At 52.2% G+C, this 20,069-nt stretch overlaps 1 protein-coding gene across 7 annotated transcripts in view; it reads left to right on the forward strand.

Moving 5' to 3' along the window:
* Dlgap4 (DLG associated protein 4) overlaps positions 1-20,069 on the forward strand; it is a 146,299-nt gene extending 126,230 nt beyond the window's left edge. For 2 of the 7 annotated variants that reach the window (XM_032904599.1, XM_032904602.1), the window contains 6 exons: positions 6,471-6,832; positions 8,669-8,748; positions 9,574-9,986; positions 16,544-16,635; positions 17,473-17,628; positions 18,395-20,069. In XM_032904599.1, the coding sequence (XP_032760490.1) occupies positions 6,471-6,832; positions 8,669-8,748; positions 9,574-9,986; positions 16,544-16,635; positions 17,473-17,628; positions 18,395-18,613 (1,322 nt within the window). In that variant the 3' untranslated portion in view covers positions 18,614-20,069. Of the gene's footprint in view, positions 1-2,707; positions 2,892-6,470; positions 6,833-8,668; positions 8,749-8,977; positions 9,067-9,573; positions 9,987-16,543; positions 16,636-17,472; positions 17,700-18,394 lie in introns of those variants that run through there. The other 5 variants (XM_032904598.1, XM_032904601.1, XM_032904603.1 and 2 more) reach the window with 4 other exon arrangements.

The raw sequence follows: 20,069 nt of genomic DNA on the forward strand, positions 1-20,069 counted from the left end.
ACTCCTCCTTAACGCAGTGGGTATCACCTTGGGGCTTGGGAGAGTGTTGGCGTGAAAGGTGTTGCCAGTCTCGTGTTGTTAGCTTGAGATACCTCAAGGGAGGTGGTGCTTCCACACAGCCGCCGTCAGCAGGACAGTGGCTCTGAAGGGCATCTGTCACTGAACCTAGCTTTGCTGAATACAATTCTTCCCTAGCTTCCCTCCCCGCTTTTGAGGTGGAGACAAGGAGAGAGAAACCTGGGATGAATGGTGGCATCTGCCGTAGTACACAAAGGAGTGTGGAAGAGGGAATGAGCTCTTCAGGCCTAGCAGCACCACTGAAGGGGAATGAGGGAAGTTTGTGAGGTCAGCCCTGTCTGCTCATGTGGAGCCTGAAGCTGGGTGGTCCCTTCTACATTCTCTATGGTTTCCTTCATGTCCGTGACTCCTGGCATCCAGTCCTTGAAATGTCTAGGCCCTTTCTTTCTATCCCCACCATGCCCCAAGAGCCAGTAACCTGAGGACAGCAATGGCCTTGGCTTCACCCAGCCCAGAAGCAAAGCACTTGTAGAAGCTAGCTTCTAGGGGCACTGTGGCCTCCGGATCCTTAGGAGGTAGAGTCCCAGCCACCCCTGAGTGTCTGATTCTCTGTTTAGCTAATATGGACACTTGGGTTTTAAAAAGCGTAGTGTAGAAATGTTCATCTGATCTGATAGTAAAGAAAAATGTTGTAATGTTTTGGTTTTTCGAGAGAGTCTCTCTGTAACCCCAGCTGGTTTTGAACCTGCTGTGTAGCAGAGGCTTTGACTGCTTCCCATGTGGTAAGTCACAGGCAGGCACCACCAAGCTGGATGAAATCTTGAAGCATAAGGCAGAAATGAAATATACTAGTCACCTACTTCAAAGGAATGAGGATTTGCATGCTGCCCATCAAGTCAAGGATGCTGGCTGCATTGAGACTGTGTTGCAAATCGGCTTCTGTCTTGGCATGTGGGTCCTGCATGGCTAAGTGGCATGCAGGCAAGCATGTGACTGGGTGTACGTATGAGTCTCTGCTGACGTTTAGCAGCCCCTCCTCTCAAGGTCTTTGAGATTAAGTACAAGGCTGAGCTGGAGCAGACAGTTACATTGAAGGAGTACTTACATAGCCTCCTCAGGGAAAGCTAGAACTCTCCAGTGATGGCCCAGGGTTAGCTGTTAGACACAAGCTGTTATAACCCCTGGTACCTATGGCATCTCCAAGGGAGGGCAGCGAGGCTGCTGTCAGTCCCACGAAAGCAGAGCTGTGCTGCTCAGTTCTGCCACCTTAGGTCTTCAGGCCATTTGCTTCCCTCTGAAGTTGACTTGACAAGTGGTGCCTCTCCGGCCTGTAGGCTAGGCAATGGACCACCAGCGCAAAAGCACCACGACTAATTAATCATGGACACTACTCCAGCCCTGAGAGCTCCAACTGATAGGCAGAGGGAAGAGACATGGCAGAGGGGCTGATAGGACAGCAAGTCCAGGAGAGGGAAAGGTTCCATCTGGAATAGGCACACTTGTGAAAGCACTGGAACGAGTGTTGGAGGAGGCGGCTGACAGTGGGAGGAGTGGAAGCCGAAGAGAAAGGCTAGTGGGGACCAAAATGGGCCCTGAACCAGGGAGGTGCTTAGAACCTTGGATACTAATGTGTTAGGCCAAATCAGTGTGTGTGTGTGTGTGTGTGTGTGTGTAATGTGTTAGGCCAAATCAGTGTGTGTGTGTGTGTGTGTGTGTGTGTGTGTGTGTGTAATGTGTTAGGCCAAATCAGTGTGTGTGTGTGTGTGTGTGTGTGTGTGTGTGTGTGTGTGTGTGTGTGTGTTAGGCCAAATCAGTGTGTGTGTGTGTGTGTGTAATGTGGTAATGTGTTAGGCCAAATCAGTGTGTGTGTGTGTGTGTGTGTGTGTGGTAATGTGTTAGGCCAAATCAGTGTGTGTGTGTGTGTGTGTGTGTGTGTGTAATGTGGTAATGTCTTAGGCCAAATCAGTGTGTGTGTGTGTGTGTGTGTGTGTGTGTGTGTGTGTGTGTGTGGGCCAAATCTGTGTGTGTGTGTGTGTGTGTGTGTGTGTGTGTGTGTGTGTGTGTGTGTAGTGTGGTAATGTGTTAGGCCAAATCAGTGGGGGGGGGGGGTGTCGGTGTGGAGACCAGAGGAAGGCATCAGGTATCCTGTTCTATTTTTCCCCTTATTTCCATGAAAGTGGGGTTTCTCGCCGTGCTAAACTGCCTTGCTTTTGTTTCGTTCTTTGTGTCTCTTATTTACTGGTGTGTGCACACACATTAAAGTGCACATGTGGAGGTCTGAGACCAGCCTGTGGAGTCCTGGGATTGAACTCTCGGGTATTAGCTGTAAGCACCTTTACCAGCCGAGCCTCACTGCCAGTCTGGGTGGGGCTCAATCAGTGAGTCTCTTCCATCCCTCAGCACTGACGCTAACAGGAGGACATAGGCACACCCAGCTTTTATGGGGGTGCTGGAGATTTCAATTCAGTCTTCATGCTTACATAGCAAGTACTGTTACCCACAAAGAGAGAGGGGGTCTCCCTGGGCCCAGGCTGGCCTAGAGCTCCGTGTGAGCCAGGCTGCCATAAAACGTGTGGAGTCCCTGAACCCAAACAGGTTCTGGGATAACTGGTGCATACACTACATGCAAACAAATGATTTTGATTTTTGGAAGTTGAAGGTTTTGGGGTAGCAATAATGAGGTTCGTTTTCTCATTCAACAGTTGTTTATTGGCAGCCTTCAGTGCTTTCCCGAGCCTGTGCCAAAACGAAGTCCCCACTACTGCCTCTGTCGAAAGTGACAAGTGAATCCTTAACGGTGGGAAAGGTGCTTTGACCAGGTTCCTAGGTGACAAGAGAAGAGGAAGTGACACTTGAACCCTCGAGGAGCTGAGGTGGGAAAGGTGGCCAATGAGGTGCTGGCAGCAGCAAAGGCCAGGACCTAGCCTCATTCACACAAGGGTCCTGTGTCAGGTCAGGGCCCAGCAGAGGCATGCCTTCCCCTAGGGAGCCCCAAATCCTCCCTGCTAGTCTTAGCCTGTATTTAGCTGTGACTTGTATTCCAGAAACAAAGAATCCAAGATAAGCTTCCTCTTCCTATTGTCTGTCTGTTCAGCCCTTACTGCCTTTGGCCAGCCTCTCGGGCATTCATTGTCCCTCTAAGGCCAGGGTTGGGCCTCTGTCCTGGCCTCAGTGTGCTTCAACCAGACCCTGACCCTCTGCACCCCTGACAGGAGGCTAGAACTGTCTCCTGTTATATAGACCTTGGCTATGGTCTCCTGGGAGAAACGACATCTTTGTAACTATCATACTGACTTAGCCAGTGTCTTCAAGGACAAAGACCTTGTCTGCTTCTGAGTCGCTCCCACCCGTTAAGAGTTGGCTCCTTTCTTACCATTTTGAACAAATTAGAGCTGCCTTCATTGTGTGGATCCTCACCCTACCCGACAGAAACCTGCTTCCTTTGGGACTTGTAGGCTAGACATTCCCATTGCTGAAACCCTGTGTACGTCAGCCCTGTCTGCTGGGCTCTGGTGGGACTGGCTTGAATAATTGTCCTGTATTTTCATCTTGTCATGGAATCCCTCTCCCCATGCTGGTCACAGACTCAGTAGCTGGGGACTTACAGATCTGGTCTAGTTCCCTCTTTCTTCAATGCTAGTAGGACCGTTCTGTGCTCTGGCCATTCATAGCCTGGCTTCTGTGGTATAGCCTATGTCATCATTTCCCACAAGGTGACTGGACAGAGAGGTTTGAACTTGAGCTTGTCTGGTTCATGCTTCCTCCTGGCTTCAGAATAGGATAACTTCACATAAGTAGAAGAGATCCAAGCAGGGATCTTGCCTTCAGTCACACTGTCCAAACTGAGAGTATGGGTGGGGCGCTTTGAATTTGCCAAGGGCTGTGTGAAAATGGTATGCTGTTGCCAGATGGAAGCTCTGAATAGGCGAGGGCACTGGAAAACCCAGAAAGCAAACTCTTGCCCCTGAAGCCAGGTCTCTCTGCCTTCAGTCTAGAGCCTTCCTACCCTAGCTGTAGGATCTGGGCTTGAGAACACATCTGCCTCTGGTCTCAGGTCCCAGCAGTGGGACCTCAAACACCTGCAGCTGTGCCCGACTAGGAGGGTCCCAAGGCCTGGGAAGCAGTGAGGCGGACTGTGCTGTCCAGCAAATGTGGTTGCCACTGAGCACTGGTAACTCTAGGCACATTCCCTAGCCTTTCTGAGCTGCATGTACCTATCTGTAAGGTGGGTATGATCAGTACACCCTCTGACAGCCCCAAAGCTGCCAAGTACAACTACACATACGACCCAGCCTGTGTAACAGGGCCTGCCCTTTCTTGTACCCTGGGGAGGACAAAGAGATCCGGAAGGTTTTTTGCATTTGTTTGTTTGTTTTTAAATGACTTGAACCCTTCCCACCTCTCCTATAGTCTCTCTCCTAGCCCAGAGACACGGCTGTCTGCCACATCCTCAGTGGTCTCCCTTAACTTAGTGACAAAGACTGCCTGGGTGCATGTGAGGAAGCCCTGTTTCCTCCAAAGACCTGAGCAGAACTGGGAAGTTTGGGAGTGGGAAGTGAGAACTCCTAGCTGGAAACCCCCAGGTCTGTCACCTCCACTGCGCAGGCTGGCCACTAGGGTTGACTGACTCAGTTGCAGGTTTATGTGCAGTGCAAGAAATTACACAGAAGGTATTCTGTATTACCGGGGAGCCAGTTTCCAGGAACCTTACACACTGTAGAGCAGCATCACAGCGGGATTCTGGCAGAGACACAGACTCACTTGGATTCCCTGTTTGTATGCATGTGCTTGTGTGTGGTCAGCACTTGCAAATCTCTTCTTCCTCCTCCTCTTCTTTTTTAAAGAATTATTTATTGTATGTATATAAGTACACTGTAGCTGTCTTCAGACACACCAGAAGAGGGCATCGGATTTCATTACAGATGGTTGTGAGCCACCATGTGGTTGCTGGGAATTGAACTCAGGACCTCTGGAAGAGCAGTCAGTGCTCTTAACCACTGAGCCATCTCTCCAGCCCCGAATGCAGATTTCTTATATGTGAATCCCTCTAGCAGTGCCATTGTCACAAAGGCACAGAGAGCTCCTTCACCACATGAGTCAGTCCCTTTTATTTTACTGCCTTCCCTGTTTATCTTCTCACCAAGCATACCCTGGCGATTACTGGTCTGTTTTCATTTCTAACAATGCAGTAATTTCAAGAATGTAATATAAACAGGCTCATTCAGTGTCTGGGGAATTGCTTTACCCGGTAGGCACAATGACCTGAGAGTCTTTCAAGTCTATCCCGTGGTGGCTCCGTCCGTGTCTTCTCACTCCCTAGTAGCACTCCACAGTAGAGGTGCACCTCCACTCAACCACTCAGCTGCTTGTTTTCAGTCTCCGGCTTTGCAAATACAGTTGCCTGAACATGCATGTTTGTTTCCATGTGCTACCTGCCTGATTACTCTCGCTGGGTTCTGTGATAATTGCATGTTTAGTTTTATAAGAAAATGCCGATCTTTTTGCAAGGTGATCATGTGTTTCTCCACAGCCTTGGTGTTCGACTGTGTCACTTTCTCATAGCCATTCTACCAGGTTGTGTAGTGATGTTCTCCATTAGCAGATAGAGAACTTTCTGCTGTGTCCCTTGTCCAGCCTCTGACACTGGGCCTTGTCTTGTGAGCTGTCACTGAGTGGGTATGATGAGTAGATCCCGCTCTCAGGTGGGGGCTTGCTCAGGTCTCTATAGGAAGGAGAGGGCGCCCTGAACCTAGTTAGGGACTTGCTTTGCTGAGCCCTCATAGCAGAGGGTGCTTAGAGAGCAGCACTGAGAGAGGTCCCTGTTCAGGTGTAGCACTGCTGTGGGAACTAATCTGGTCCCGACAGTGCAGCCTGAGAAGCAAACACTAGCTGTGCTGATGTGTGTCCCACTGCACGCCACCCCAGGTGACAGAGCTACTGCAGTGCCTGGCTTCCTGAAACTCAGGCACAGAGGGAAGGGTCACACACAGTACAGTCCCAGGCAGCAGGCTGATGTGTGGGGTCTTTGTAGGAAGAGTAAGTGGGTTGAGAATGGCAAAGAGAGTGTATTGTGTTGGCCAGATGGAACAGATTGTTCACACAGAGGATGTGAGGAGGGACAGAAGAAAAATGGTTAAGAAGCTGTGGGACCCAGAGGTCCCAGAGTGACCCTGGGAAAGCCAAGATAAGTTTTCTGCTGTCATTGCCTCCTCCTGTCATTGGTCAGGCTTTGCCACAGCCTTGTAGAGAGCATCTTTAATGAGGCTTCCCCACTAGATTGGGCCGTGCAAGAGGGGTAGAGAGGACCTGGGTGCCTATGTTGGTCATAACTGTGTATGACTCTCGTTCTCTTGCTTCACGGTCCTCTAGCTGAGGTCAGGCGTGGCCTCAGCCCAGGAGCGGCCTTAAAGGGTTCGAAGCCTCACCTTCACTTTCCTCTCACCTGCCTACAGGTACATCATGCCTAGTGGCATATAAGAAGACCCCACCACCGGTCCCTCCACGTACCACATCGAAACCGTTCATCTCAGTTACCGTTCAGAGCAGTACTGAGTCTGCTCAGGACACCTACCTGGACAGTCAAGACCACAAGAGTGAAGTGACAAGCCAGTCGGGCTTGAGTAACTCATCAGACAGCCTGGACAGCAGTACCCGGCCACCCAGTGTGACACGGGGTGGAATTACGCCAGGCCCCGAGGCTCCAGAGCCACCCCCTAAGCATGCAGCTCTGAAGAGTGAACACGGGACACTGACGAGCTCTGAGTCCCACTCCGAGGCCGTCCCCAAAAGGAAACTGTCATCAATAGGAATACAAGTAGGGGTCCCTTTTGCACTGTCTTCTGTCTACTCCGTGCACCGGCCTGCGTGTAATTACATCTAGTGGAGGCCCACTAGGTCTCCCGGGAAGAGATGTTTTTGTCTGTCTATTCTGGTGCATCTGCCCCAAGTGGCTAAACCAAATTCTCCTGTAGCCACACTCGTGTGTCCAGCTGCTCCTGCCGCAGGTCCATAGCTGGACATCCTCCAGTGGGTTGTCCCAGTGAATGTAGTTACACTCAGCCAGCAAGCTCCTGTACACTGTTTGCTGTCTACTGTCTGTCTGTCCACTCCATCCTTTGCCCTGCCAGACAACTCCCGGGAGGTGGGGCTGGCTTAACAGTTCTCTAATCCAAGGTCAGCTCGGTACGGAAACCATGGCCCCGCTTGGCAGCGGGAGCATCGTGGAGCATAGACGCTGACGGGCTAGAAGCCTGGGACCAGGGCCCTTGAGCCATGGGGTTTTTCAAGGGGAACTTGACCCAGAGCCCACTCAGGCCTTGGGGACAGGTAGGTCGCTTGAAGCACCAGACCCATGGCTAACTGAGAGTGTGTGGCAGATCTATGCCTCCCTCAGAAAAAAGGGTTCAAATAGGTAGGGCCCTGTGGCCCATGGCCTGTCTAAAAGCCAAACCCGGTGGGAATTTATATCTGAGGTGCCCAGCCTCCCCTCCCCTACCCATCAGGTATCTGTCTTCTGATAGCTGAGTGAGGCAAACTTGGGCCAAGCCTCACAGTTTTCAAGAATCAGTCTAAATCCAGAAAGTTCTCTGCTATGCGGCTGAAGCTCCAGACTGCAGTAGGAGGCAGTGGGCGAGGCGAGGCCAGCTGTAGTGGACAGAGGTGAGGGCAGGGGTCGGGGAGGTGGAGCACTTCCAGACCGGCGAAGGGCAGAGAACCAGGCGGGTGTGGTGCAGGGCGTCAGGGCTGCCGGCATCTCCATCGCCTCCCCTCAGCAGCCGGGTGATGACAAAACACAGAATGCAGAGGGAGCAGAGCAGGAGATCCAGGCAGGGCCTTGTCTCAGACGGCTCTGGTCTTCTGTCCCCCACGTACAGGAAGGAAGTTGGACAGATTCTCCTCGGCTCTCCTCAGCTGGGTTTCTTCATGAGTGCCCGGCACTTGCCCTACAGCCTGTCAGTGGGATTCTTACAGACATAGGTTCCTAACTGCCGTGTCTTTGGGAAGGCCACCTTCTTGTTGGCCAGACCAGAGCCTCTTCCCTTCCTAGAGGCCTGAGAGTTAGGCAGGACCAGCCTTGATTCCCTTACTCAGAACAGGACCCTGGGAGAGGACGCTGGCTCCTAGTGTTTGCCGAGCTCCACCCTGCTCCGTCACCGGAGGCGTCACAGCTCCTTGGAGACAGCTGTGCTTCCTAAACCGGCTCTTGCCAAAGGAAGTGTGACTACTCCTGTCCCTAACAAAACGTTTCCCTGACCCCTGCACTGGAATCCCAGCTCCCAAGGCTGTCACCTCATCTCACCCTGACACCCCAAGCCCCAGATCAGGTGTGAGCTCCCCCTTCCTTGTACTGGGGTCATGAGAGGTGGGTTTAGCTGGCTGCCACCATATTGGCTCCTCTTTACAAAGCAAGTGTGACAGGTCCAGGGGCAGGATCCCATGGCATTGCTGGCTCTGGGTTTTGGGTCTGAGAATTGCTGTCTGTGGTTGGCACTGGCGACAGGTGCCACCGTTCCCCTTTCAGGCTGCACCACAGGGTTAGGGGAATGATCTTTACCTCCAGACAGCCCTCGGCTTCAACTGCACCAGATAACGGCTGTGGCTTTGTGTGTGTTCTCTCCCGTCGTCCTTTTTTCTCTCTGATCGTGTAAAGGAGAGGACTAGAAGGAGCGGTTCCCACCTCTCGGAGGACAACGGACCAAAAGCGATCGATGTGATGGCGCCCTCCTCAGAGTAGGGAAAGCCAGTCATCTCCATCCCCTCCCGCCTCCTCGCGAATGAGCAGTGCCCGGCTTAACCTGGCCCTTCTTGGGCCTACGTGCAGTGTCTGCATGCCTCGTGTCCGTTTGTCCACATGTCTGTTTGCGTCGTCCCACTAATGTGGATTTCAGCAGCAAGTGTGGTGTTTGTTTTTATTCTTGTCTTTGTCTCCGTGCCGTTGCTGTCGTTGTCCTTCAATAAGGTTGACTGCATTCAGCCAGTGCCAAAAGAGGAGCCCAGTCCCGCTACCAAATTCCAGTCCATCGGGGTTCAGGTAGAGGACGACTGGCGGTAAGTTGGACAGAGGTGTGGTGGCTGCTATTCCCCTCTCCTCTCCCTCCCTCCGCCCTCACCTCTCCTGCTCTCCCTAACCCACTTCTCCTTGCTGGATTTCTAATAACCCAAGCTGGGTGTGGGTGTGGGTGGTGGCTCAGGTGTGGGGGCTGGGCGGGGCAGGTGGGTGGACACACGAGCGCTTGCTCTGAGACCAGTCACCCCAAGGGGAGCAAGGCCGTGGCCCCCAGCGCCCTGATCCTGGTGGTCTTCCTGGCCCCACTGCAGTAAACAGACAACCTTATGACCTTGTCCTTGTGTGTGGTGTGTGTGCGCGTGTGGGCATGGGCAGGCGGGCAAGGGCTGAGCAGAGAATGAGCGGGGGCTGTGGGACCCGCTTCAGGCGCATGGTGAGCAGATGATGCATCCGTTTCTCTGTCTCCCCGTGTGTCCGGGTCAGGCGGCTGCTGGTCTCTGGCCCTCTTGGTGACTCTTTCCTTCCTGTCCCCATCCTCACCCCCACAGAAGCAGCGCCCCCTCTCACAGCATGTCCTCCCGTCGGGACACTGACTCCGATACCCAGGACGCCAATGACTCCAGTTGTAAGTCATCTGAGAGGAGTCTCCCAGACTGTACCTCACACCCCAATTCCATCAGCATTGATGCTGGCCCCCGACAGGCCCCCAAGATTGCCCAGATCAAGCGCAACCTCTCCTATGGAGACAACAGCGACCCTGCCCTGGAGGCATCTTCGCTGCCCCCACCCGACCCTTGGCTGGAGACTTCCTCCAGCTCCCCAGCAGAGCCAGCTCAGCCAGGGGCCTGCCGCAGGGATGGCTACTGGTTCCTGAAGCTCCTTCAGGCTGAAACGGAGAGGCTGGAAGGCTGGTGCTGTCAGATGGACAAGGAGACCAAAGAGAACAACCTCTCTGAAGAAGGTGGGTGTCACGAGGGCGATCCGTCCCCTGGGTGCGCTTGGAGCCTATCAGGGAGGACCGTAGGCCCTGTTTTTGGGCTAATTAGTGAGCTTGCCTTTCGTTGTTCATTCTTTCCGCCTGCCTCACCCGGCCTCTGCCCAGATGAGCCTTAGGATTGCACTGCCTTTGTGCAGGCTGTGGGCTTGGTCACACAGGAGCCCAGCTCAGCCACCTGTTTTTGATCTTCTTCTGCCTGCAGAAGAACCTTGTGAGGACTGACGTGCTGGACGCGAAGCTGCCCCCTAATTATCCCTTCCCAGTTCTTTACTGCCTGTTCACTGCTCCCTAGTGCAGACATCTATCTGATCGGACCCCAGCAGGACAGACCTGCAAACGGCAAGACAGTTTCTGCTTTGCTACCCATTTCTGTCAGTACTCTAGATACTTACTCAGAAGTTCCCTCCGGCAGGGAGGCCTGCAGTGGTGCTGGCCTGGCACACAGGAGCCCTACTAGCACTACCAAACAGAAAGGGGTTGAGGAAAGGAATGAGTGGTGTGCAGGGAGCCTGAGTCACGGCATGCAGCGAGAGGCAGCCTCTGGGAGCCTTCAGGCTGTCACCCTGTGCTGACCAAGTTCTACCAAGCTCAGCTTCTCAGCTGGTTCCTCTACCCCTGAAGGTTCAGGAAGGACAGGCAGGGTTGACCTGTATCCTAGGTGTTCTGAGGACACCTTTGATGACTCAGGGTGTTGGTAGAGTCAGTTTTCACTGCCCTCTGGGCCTCTTCCCAGCTTTGATGTCACACCCACCTTGGGGCAGGGAACTCTTGAGGGTTCTACCCAATACACTTAATTATGACATATTAAAAAAAATCAAACCAGCGGCAGAGACCAGAAGGCACCAAGTGTCTGACAGAAGGCAGCCAGCCGGTGCTCCCGTGCCATGCCGTTGGTCTGTTCTGTATTCACCCGCGCACTTCTTCAGTGCAGTGTGATTGCCTTCTCCTTCTCCAGAACTAAGTCACTAAGTATTGATTTCCTAGGGTTTCCTACCTTTCCTGGTTCCCTTGTCTTGCTTGGGCCTGGCCATGTCCTCTAGATGTTTCCAGCTACAGGCTTGGTTCTTCTTCAGACACTGCCCTCAGCCCTTCCCCACCGGGCCCTTCACCTGCTGCCGCTTGATCTTCCACTCACTTTTCTCTCTATCCTGAGAGAACTTTTTGGATACTCAGCCTGTCTTTCAGACCTCACAGTTTAGGTATGAAGTTGAGGTTAATAATCACATTGACGTAGATAGCTACCTCCATATTAGCATGTGAGCGACAACACAGATGAAAGTGTGGGCCGAGGTCATCTCCAACCGTAAGGGCTCTGCCGTGTTCTGTGTGCTTCCTTGTGATAAGAAGTTGGAAGCCATTCTGCTTCTCTGTCCTTGGATTTTATCATGGAAAACTTGAGGATCTTTATTCTGTCTGGTGAAACTTGTTAGCAGTGTGCCTGTAACTCCCGCACTCGCGGCAGAGCTGGGGAACCGTGGGTATCGCAGTGCAGGCTTGCCTGGGTTGCAGAGCGAGACCATGTCTCACACTAATTTCTCCCTTATGTTTGTTCTATTTTTTTTTCCTCTTTGAAATTCCTTTCTGGTGTTAGAGTTGCTGGGTTGATTTTTCATTTTTTCCTCTCCCACTAGAGTCTTGCTTTGTAGCCCAAACTTGAAGTCCTCTTCAGCCTACTAAGCCTGGGACTACAAGAAATCATCGTCCTATCTTTGTCTTTCCTCTTGTCTGCATAGTACACAGTACCTTATCTTTGTGTGTGTGTGTGTGTGTGTGTGTGTGTGTGTGTGTGTGTGTGTGAATGCATGCATGTGTGTGTGTGTGCAAGTGTGTGAGTGTGTGTGAGAGAGTGTATGTATGCATGCGTGTGTGCGAGTGTGTGTATATGCATGTGTGTGCAAGTGTGTGTACGAGTGTGTGTGTGAGAGTGAATGTGTGTGCGTGTGTGAGTGTATGTGTGTGCATGTGTGTGCACAAGTGTGTGTGAGAGTGTGTGTATGTGTATGCAGGCGTGTGCGTGTGTGTGTGTGTGTTTCTTGAATTTTTTTTCCTTTAATTTTTTAACTGCTTTAGTTACTTAGGGCCCTCCACCAAGCCATACCCTGGCCCTGAGCTTTACTGAGTTATAACTCACATGCTGTAAAATTAATCCTTTTGAATTCATAATCCAGACTTGCTAGTGGTTGCCGTCCAGCCCTCAGGCCACCACCAAGCTTTACCCACGTGTGCGTGCACCATGCCTCATTCCTTTTTGCTGCCAAATGATGTTCGATGTTGATGGGTGTGCCCGCCTTATTTACCCAGTCCACCTGTTGACCGGCACTCAGGTCATTTCTGTTTGCGGGCTGTTCTGACCAGTGCTGTAGTGAACAGTCGTGTACAAGTCTAGCACACTCTGAGCCCATTCTTTGTGTATATACCTAGGAGTGAATTCGCTCAGCTTTTTGAGAATCAGTTAAACTACTTTCCAAGGCAGCTGCACATGGGCCTTCTCCATTCCCACCTTTCTAAGTGACTTAGAGTGCGCTGTGTATCACAGGCGCTGTCAGTACCCATGAGCCCGGAGCTGCTCCATGGTGTTTCCAGTGTAATTGCTGTACACCTTGGAGTCTAACACTGCTGTCCATAAGAGTCCCAGCACATCCCCTTAAGACCTTGACTTCCCCGTGTGATGAAGGGCTGAGGTCAGAGGACAGCTTAGGCAGCATGCACGTCACCTGCCCTCTCCTCAGCACACCTTGCTTATTTTACTTCCTCGCACTTCGGGGCTTGGGGTCAGGGGCCTTGCGAATATAAGTAAGGAGAAGACTGCCATGGGGCTCCATTTCTCTTACCTTTTTAGTTTTTGAGTCAGAGACTCACAGAGCTGCTCCTGCCTCTGTCTCAAATGCTAGGATTAAAGGCATATGCCACTGCGCTTGACCTTTTAAGTCTGGAGACCAGGTCTGTCCCAGGCAGACCTTGAGCTGGTGATCTCCTGTCTCAGCCTCTCCCTTAGCTTGGGTTGCAGGTCTGTCCTGGGCCCAACTTTGCCGAGTCTCGAAGACAGAAGTCTATAGAATCCTCACACTCCTGGTGGGGCCTGGCGGGTGTTCGTTAGGCTGCTTATTTGGTTTTGCTGGAATGTTGCATTTTGTTCTCAGTGTTGCTACACATGCACGCACACGTTTCTTCATGTTTGTGTACTGTCTTAGTCTTTCACTGATTTGAGTGTCCCTTTAATCCACACACGCTGGGTTGGTTCACAGAAGTGCAGTCCTTTATAGTGTGTGTACTTGAGTTTCTCCCCCCGACCAGTTTGACTCTGGTTTTAGGATGCTTCCTGCCACGGCAGTAGGCGCTGTTAGAGTTTGTACTGTTGCCATCTGAGGCATCCCTAAGGAACATGCATGTTGTAAAATTTATATTAGAAGCATAGGATTTGTCTCCGTCGTTTTATGACACGGGGTTTTACTGTGTTACTAAGACTAGCCTTGAACCCAGCCTCCTAAGTGCTGTACACCACACTCTCACACTTGGATTTGCTTTTTATATTTCTGAGGTCTGTGCAGGCACACATGTGCCAAGGGTGAGTGTGAACCAGAGGGTAATTTGCCCGAGTTCGTGCTTGGGATGACACTCAGGTCGTCAGGCTTGGGGAACAGATGTCTCTACCCACCAGGCATCTCACTGGCCCCGAGGAAGGCACTGATACACACCTGTAATCCCAGAATTTTGGAGGTAGAGGTAGGCGGAGCTTAAGACCAGCCTGGGCCACACATAAAAGCCATTCATTGTTCTTCAGACCCAGCAGCGCTGTTAACACTTGTAGTTCCTTCATTTCATTGATCTGAACGGCTCAGCTGTGTGTACCGCTCTCTGTCTGCACCACTGGTGAGCAGGGGTTTGTTTGTCTGTTCTCCTGATCTTTCTGCTCTGTTATTTAAAGCATGATATAAAGGGGAGAGGGGGCTGGTTTGATAATTAAACCCAGGGTTACATGCACAGCACCACAGGGCCATATTTGCAACCCTGAGATATTAAACACTATAAAATTCACCCCTTTATGATACATAATACATGGAGCCTCAGCTTTCTTATTCACAACATTGCCATCACTATATAATAATCAATATTCTAATCACCCCAAAAGAAACCTCTGCCTGTTTAGCCCGCACTTTAATAACAAGGTCTTACTGAATGGTCCAGGTAAGCCTTGAACTTGTGATCCTGCCTCAGTCTCCCAAGCAAGCATCACACCTACGGACTGGAGAGACACCTGATAGTTAAGAGCACTGGCCGTTCTACCACGGGATCTGGGGTCAGTTCCTAGCACCCACATGGCGGCTTCTTGTTTTGTTGTGGGGTTTTTGTTTGCTTTGAGACAGGAACTCAACGTAACCAAGAATGTCCTTGAAGTCCTGATCTTCCAGCTCTCAAGTGCTAGGATTTCCGGCACTACCACCCTACCCAGTCACTATGCAATGGGTGTTCTCCCTGTGTGCTAGACAAGCTCTCTATCACGGACTATGTCCCCAAATCCCCTGACTTCGGTTTTCTGGTAAATGTTTGCGTGTCTGGGCCCATAGCTCCTATGTTGGTTCCTCTTCATGGTTCTCAGTAAGATTCATTATTCCTCGATGAGCTCTTGTAAGGTCTTTGTGGAAGTAAAGTCAAGATATGTCCCAGGTCAGTGAGGAGATGCTTGGATCTGGCTGCAGAATAGCACTGGTAGCCATTTCAGATGTAACACAGTTGACAGTCCCCATCATTCCCCTGGCGCTCAGTCCACCATCCTTTCTTATCTGAAATAAAAGACACATATAACAATATTTGTGCTATTTTGGAAAACTCAACCTTGCCACCTTCATTTGGGATCTACATCTGTCACTGCCTAGTGGCCTTACATCCAGCCACAGGGTCTTGGCCTTGTTTTATTGAGTGTCTTATACGGTAGCCCAGGCTGGTCTCACTGTATTCTCTGTTGCCCTTGGAACTCACTGTTGTAGCCCAGGCTGGCCTTATAGGTGTGAGCTTGATTGTCTAGCATCAGCTTTCCCTTCCTGCTTTCGTGTTGCTTCCCATTGATTTCTGCTGTGACTTTCACACTGGAATCACGCTGCAAGTCTATCTGTTCACACTCCCGGACCAAACTCTTCACGGTTAGGAGATTTGTTCTGAAACTTTCCTGTTTGGTTCTGTTTACGTTTTATTAAAGACTTCCATGTTAAGAAAGCTTCCCTCCTTGACCATGTGAGTCAACCATCAAGGCTCTAGGAAGTCCTAGCTGCTCAGTCTCCCAGGCAGCATGAACATCAGGGCACACACTGTCTGCTCCTGAAAGACTGCCACCAACCCCTTCACCCACGCAGACCCAGCAAGGTCCCTCTGACTTCTGATTCAGTCACTTGTTTTAAACACTGTTGCTCTGTACTCCCCACACCACCCCAAGGCTAGCTTCTAGCTCCCTGTTCCAGCACCTTCTACTTTTTGCTTCCTAAAAGTATTTAAAATGTTTTTATTAGTATTTGTGTGTGTGTGTGTGTGTGTGTGTGTGTGTGTGTGTGTGTGTGTGTGATGGGGAGGACGTGGAGGTCAGAGGGCACTTGGTAGCCTGCCCTCTCCCTGTCTTACACAGGTCCCCTGAGTGACAGCTGTCCACTCTCTGGGCATTCTCCACAGCCCCTCTCTGTTCCTTCTCGAGCCCATGATAATTTACATTTCTCTCCTGCTTCTGATTTACTGCCATAGCACGTCCTTAGAAACTGGGATAAGGTTCCCGATACAGCTGATAAACTCCCTGTCTCGGCCTCCCAGTGCTGGCTGGGATGAATGGCGTGAGCTCCCATACCCCCTTTCTTCTGACTCTTTAGAAGACAAGGTCTCGCATAGCCCAGGCTGGCCTCAGATCTTAACCCCCTGCCTCTACCTCCAGCCCTGCCCTCTTCTGTTTGTCTTCCTTAATAATGGGTTCATGTGCAAATAAACCTACTAACTTTGTGTGTTTGTGTACATAAATACATGTACATACATGTACACACATGTATACTTGACCTCCAATTCCCCTTCCACCCCAGCACAGCCCACATGTTATTAACACACACGCGCGCGCACACAGACTCTCACACACAGACTCGCACACACACACACACACTCACAGACTCACACACATACACACTCTCAAACACACACACACGCACGTGCGCTCACACAAACACACACACACAGACTCGCACACACACACACACACTCACAGACTCACACATAACACACACTCTCACACACACACGCACGTGCGCTCACACAAACACACACACACACAGACTCTCACACACAGACTCACACACGCGTGCACACAGACTCTCTCACACACACACACACACACAGAGACTCACACACACACACACGTGCGTTCACACAAACACACACACACACACACACACACACTCACACACACACGTTCCCAGGCCCACCCTGAACAGGTCCATGCTGGCTGACCTCTGTCCAGCACCACCACGTGTACTGAGCTGCTTCCTCTCTCTCAGTCTTAGGAAAAGTTCTCAGTGCTGTGGGCAGCGCCCAGCTCCTGATGTCCCAGAAATTCCAACAGTTCCGTGGCCTCTGTGAGCAGAACTTGGTGAGTGACTCCCCCTCATCAACAGGCCTGCCAGCCAGTCCCTTGGCTGCCCACCTGAGTGCAGAGAGGGAGCCCCTTGTAGCCTCTGACCTCCACGCAGAGGAGGTGCTGCCCCCTCGTGGCACCATAAAGATGGCGGCATTACACACCAGTCTCCATACGGGGAGGGCTGGGGCAGTCCTCCAGATCGTTGAACCTGGTATAGAATAACTATGAGAGCTATGTCAGTTGGTCCTGACTTACTCATACCTTTAGTCCAGTCTGTATCCAAGAGGCTCCTGCAGTGAGACCTAAGGGAACACTACTACTGTGCCAGATGGCTGTCTTCCCCCCTGCCCATTCTGGGGCCTCCCTGCCCCTAGGCCAGCGCAGAGTCCTGGTCAGAATGTCCTGGAGAAGTGTGCTCTCCAACCAATTGGGAGCGTGCGTTCCCAAGGGTGAGCACAGTGGGAAGTGAGTCTCCAGGGCCTGTGTGAGGAAAACAGCAGAGTCTGATCACAGCCGGCCTGATTATGATGTACCTTCTCCCTACCTCACGGGAAACACACTGGTCAAGAATGGGTCTCTTCCCTACACAGGAGGACCAAGGATTCCTTACCACAGCCCTGTGATAGCCATTCTAGCGATGGCCACAGTCATATGCAGGGCCTACTCAGGATAAAACTGGATCCCTGCCACATACACTGGCATGACCAGAGCCGGCTTCATTCACAGATCCTGGCTACAGAACAAGGAAGCGAGGCCCTGCCCAGGGCCAGAGCCAGAGGCCCGTGTGTGGTGAGGGAGATAGGCCAGGTTCCTGCATTGCTGCCCCACTGACCCCCATCTGCCCCACAGAACCCTGATGCCAACCCCCGTCCGACAGCCCAGGACCTGGCAGGGTTCTGGGACCTGCTGCAGCTGTCCATTGAGGACATCAGCATGAAGTTCGATGAGCTCTACCACCTCAAGGCCAACAGCTGGCAGCTGGTGGAGACCCCCGAGAAGAGGAAGGTGAGCATGGAGCAGTGCGGAGGGGAAGTCCAGGGACAAATTCCTGGTCGGCAGTAACGCTGCCCACATCGGTCAGTGCTGCTTGGCTCCTTCTCCATGTGTCGTCTTTGAGCTGGGGCTCACGTCCATCACCTCGCGGGGTCCATGCCTGGCACCTGTCCAGCATGCTGCTCGCTGTGTAGTGGAGGCTGTCCCTAAAGCATGACATCATGCTCTGCATGTCTAGCGGAAGGGTCACATGTGCTAGTAGAAGACGCAGAAGGGCCCTTCTAGGGCCTTGCTGTCAGGGGCACTGGGGCCGGGCCCCAGTTCCGCCTCCCTGTGGCACCTGTGCTTCTGTGAGGCTCAGGCGGCCTCCTGTAGATCAGTGAGCCCAGGGCCTGTCATGATGGTCTGAGGCCCTGGTAAGTTCTCATGCAAGGACAGCATGTGAGATGCGGGATAGAAGCCATCAGTGGGAGTCACTGCTCTGGCTGGGAGGCTCAGGCAAGGTACCTAATGGCTGAAAGCGGGTGGGCACAGGTGGGGTTGTCCGTCCTGTTCTAGAACGTTCTAAGCCTAAGCTTGCTTTTTGCTCCTAAATCCTTTGCTCCTCCCACTATCATTGCTTCTGTGGCTTCCAGATTCTAGTGTGTGTTGCTTGTGCCAGTCTGGCGTGGAGACTCGGGGTGGGCATTGCCAGCTGCCTGCATAAGGAGGGGGCAGTGCCACACAAAACGTGGCACCTTTAGTTTATTTCTGTCCCCTCCTCACTGTCTCAATAAAGGAAGAGAAGAAACCACCCCCTCCAGTCCCGAAGAAGCCGGCCAAATCCAAGGCGGCCATGAGCCGCGACAAGGCCTCCGACGCGGGGGACAAGCAGCGGCAGGAGGCCAGAAAGAGACTCCTGGCCGCCAAGCGGGCAGCATCTGTGCGGCAGAACTCAGCCACAGAGAGTGCAGACAGCATCGAGATTTATGTCCCTGAGGCCCAGACCAGGCTCTAAGGCCACAAAGGAGAAAGCACTCACTTTTAAATCATTAAAAACTCAATGCAAACGGAACAGCGTTTCTCACCCTTTGGTATGGTTATTATCTCTAGAGACCCTGAGCCAACTTTCCAATTGACACGTACAAGGGCTCACAAGGTGGCTTTTCTGGGTCCCTCCAAGCTTTAGGTTATGAAGACTTGACTCAAAAAAAAAAAAAAATTCAAAAACCACAATCTAGAACCTTTTCCCTTGGGCTGCCATGGTGGACCAGACGACGACTTGGGCAGCCGTGGCCCGGCCTCCAGATTGCGGTCATTTTGCTTGCTCTGTCTGCTGAGAACTAGCTTGTTTACAAGACGACGACAGTCCAAGGCAACCTTGGGCCCCTGCCATGTCCCTCCCTTCCCTACATCCCACAGCTTTTCTGTTTCCCTGCAGAACTCACAGGGGTCACCACTCTGTGGCTTCTGGTTCACACCCTTTAGGGCTGAGGGCCCAGAGGACAGAGAGAAGGGCAGCATCCCCTCCTCCCACCCTCCCCACTAAGTGCTCACACACAGCTGGCCCACCCTCCCTCCGCTGCCGTCCGCCAGCCTGGGCAGTGTCAGGCTGGACTGGCCTCCGAGCAGATAGGAAAGTACTGGTCCTCGGGGTACGTGGGAGCCCACACTTACCATGCTCAGCCTCTTCTTCAGCAAAAGGAAATGTAGGACTCCCAAGTGGCTTCCAGGGGGTTGTCCGCCCTTGGCCGCACCTTCGTCCAGTTCCCCCAGGGGCAGGTGGCGGTGTCTGTACGTATGTGTACATAATGCACATAGACCTTAGAGTGTATATTTAATAAACGCCCATCTGCTCACCCAAAGCCCACCAGCGCCGCCACCGCCACCGGCTCTCGGGGTACCTGCAGGAGGCGGGTGTGTGAATAGCATATATTTTTACATGTACTATATCTAGGTGTGTGTACAAGTGTGTGTAAAAATATACCTTGTGTGTAAGCAGTCCCGTTTTTGGTTGTCCCCCTAACCTGTCAGCCCAGCCTCTTGAATTTTTTATTCTGTTGTGATTTTCATCCCAATCCTCCTCTCCTGTCCCCCACCCCGATCCCCAAGGTGTTCTGAGCCCTGAGCTGCAAAGGCCTGGGCCCACAGAGCAGGGTGGGGAGGGCAAGGATGGGTCAGGCCGCCTGGAGGGGGCCCAGCAGACAGTTTGGCGTGCCGGGGGCTGTTCTATACTGTGCATATGATTCAAGGGCAGTGGGGACATCCTCTTGTCTGGCGCATGCTGCAGGGGTCCCCTGGATGAAGCAAAGGCCTGCTCTGGGGGCCTGTTCCAGCTTGGCCGCCCCCTCTGTGACCTTGGGCAAGTCATTTGACCTCTGTGTGCCTCAACTTCCTCCTCTGTAAAATGGGGACAGTCCCTGCCCCTCCCTACCTCACAGGCATGTTGTGAGAATAAATGAGGTAACGTGTAA

The sequence above is a fragment of the Rattus rattus genome, chromosome 5, assembly GCF_011064425.1.
Source record: "Rattus rattus isolate New Zealand chromosome 5, Rrattus_CSIRO_v1, whole genome shotgun sequence".
In the NCBI taxonomy this organism is placed as follows: domain Eukaryota; kingdom Metazoa; phylum Chordata; class Mammalia; order Rodentia; family Muridae; genus Rattus; species Rattus rattus.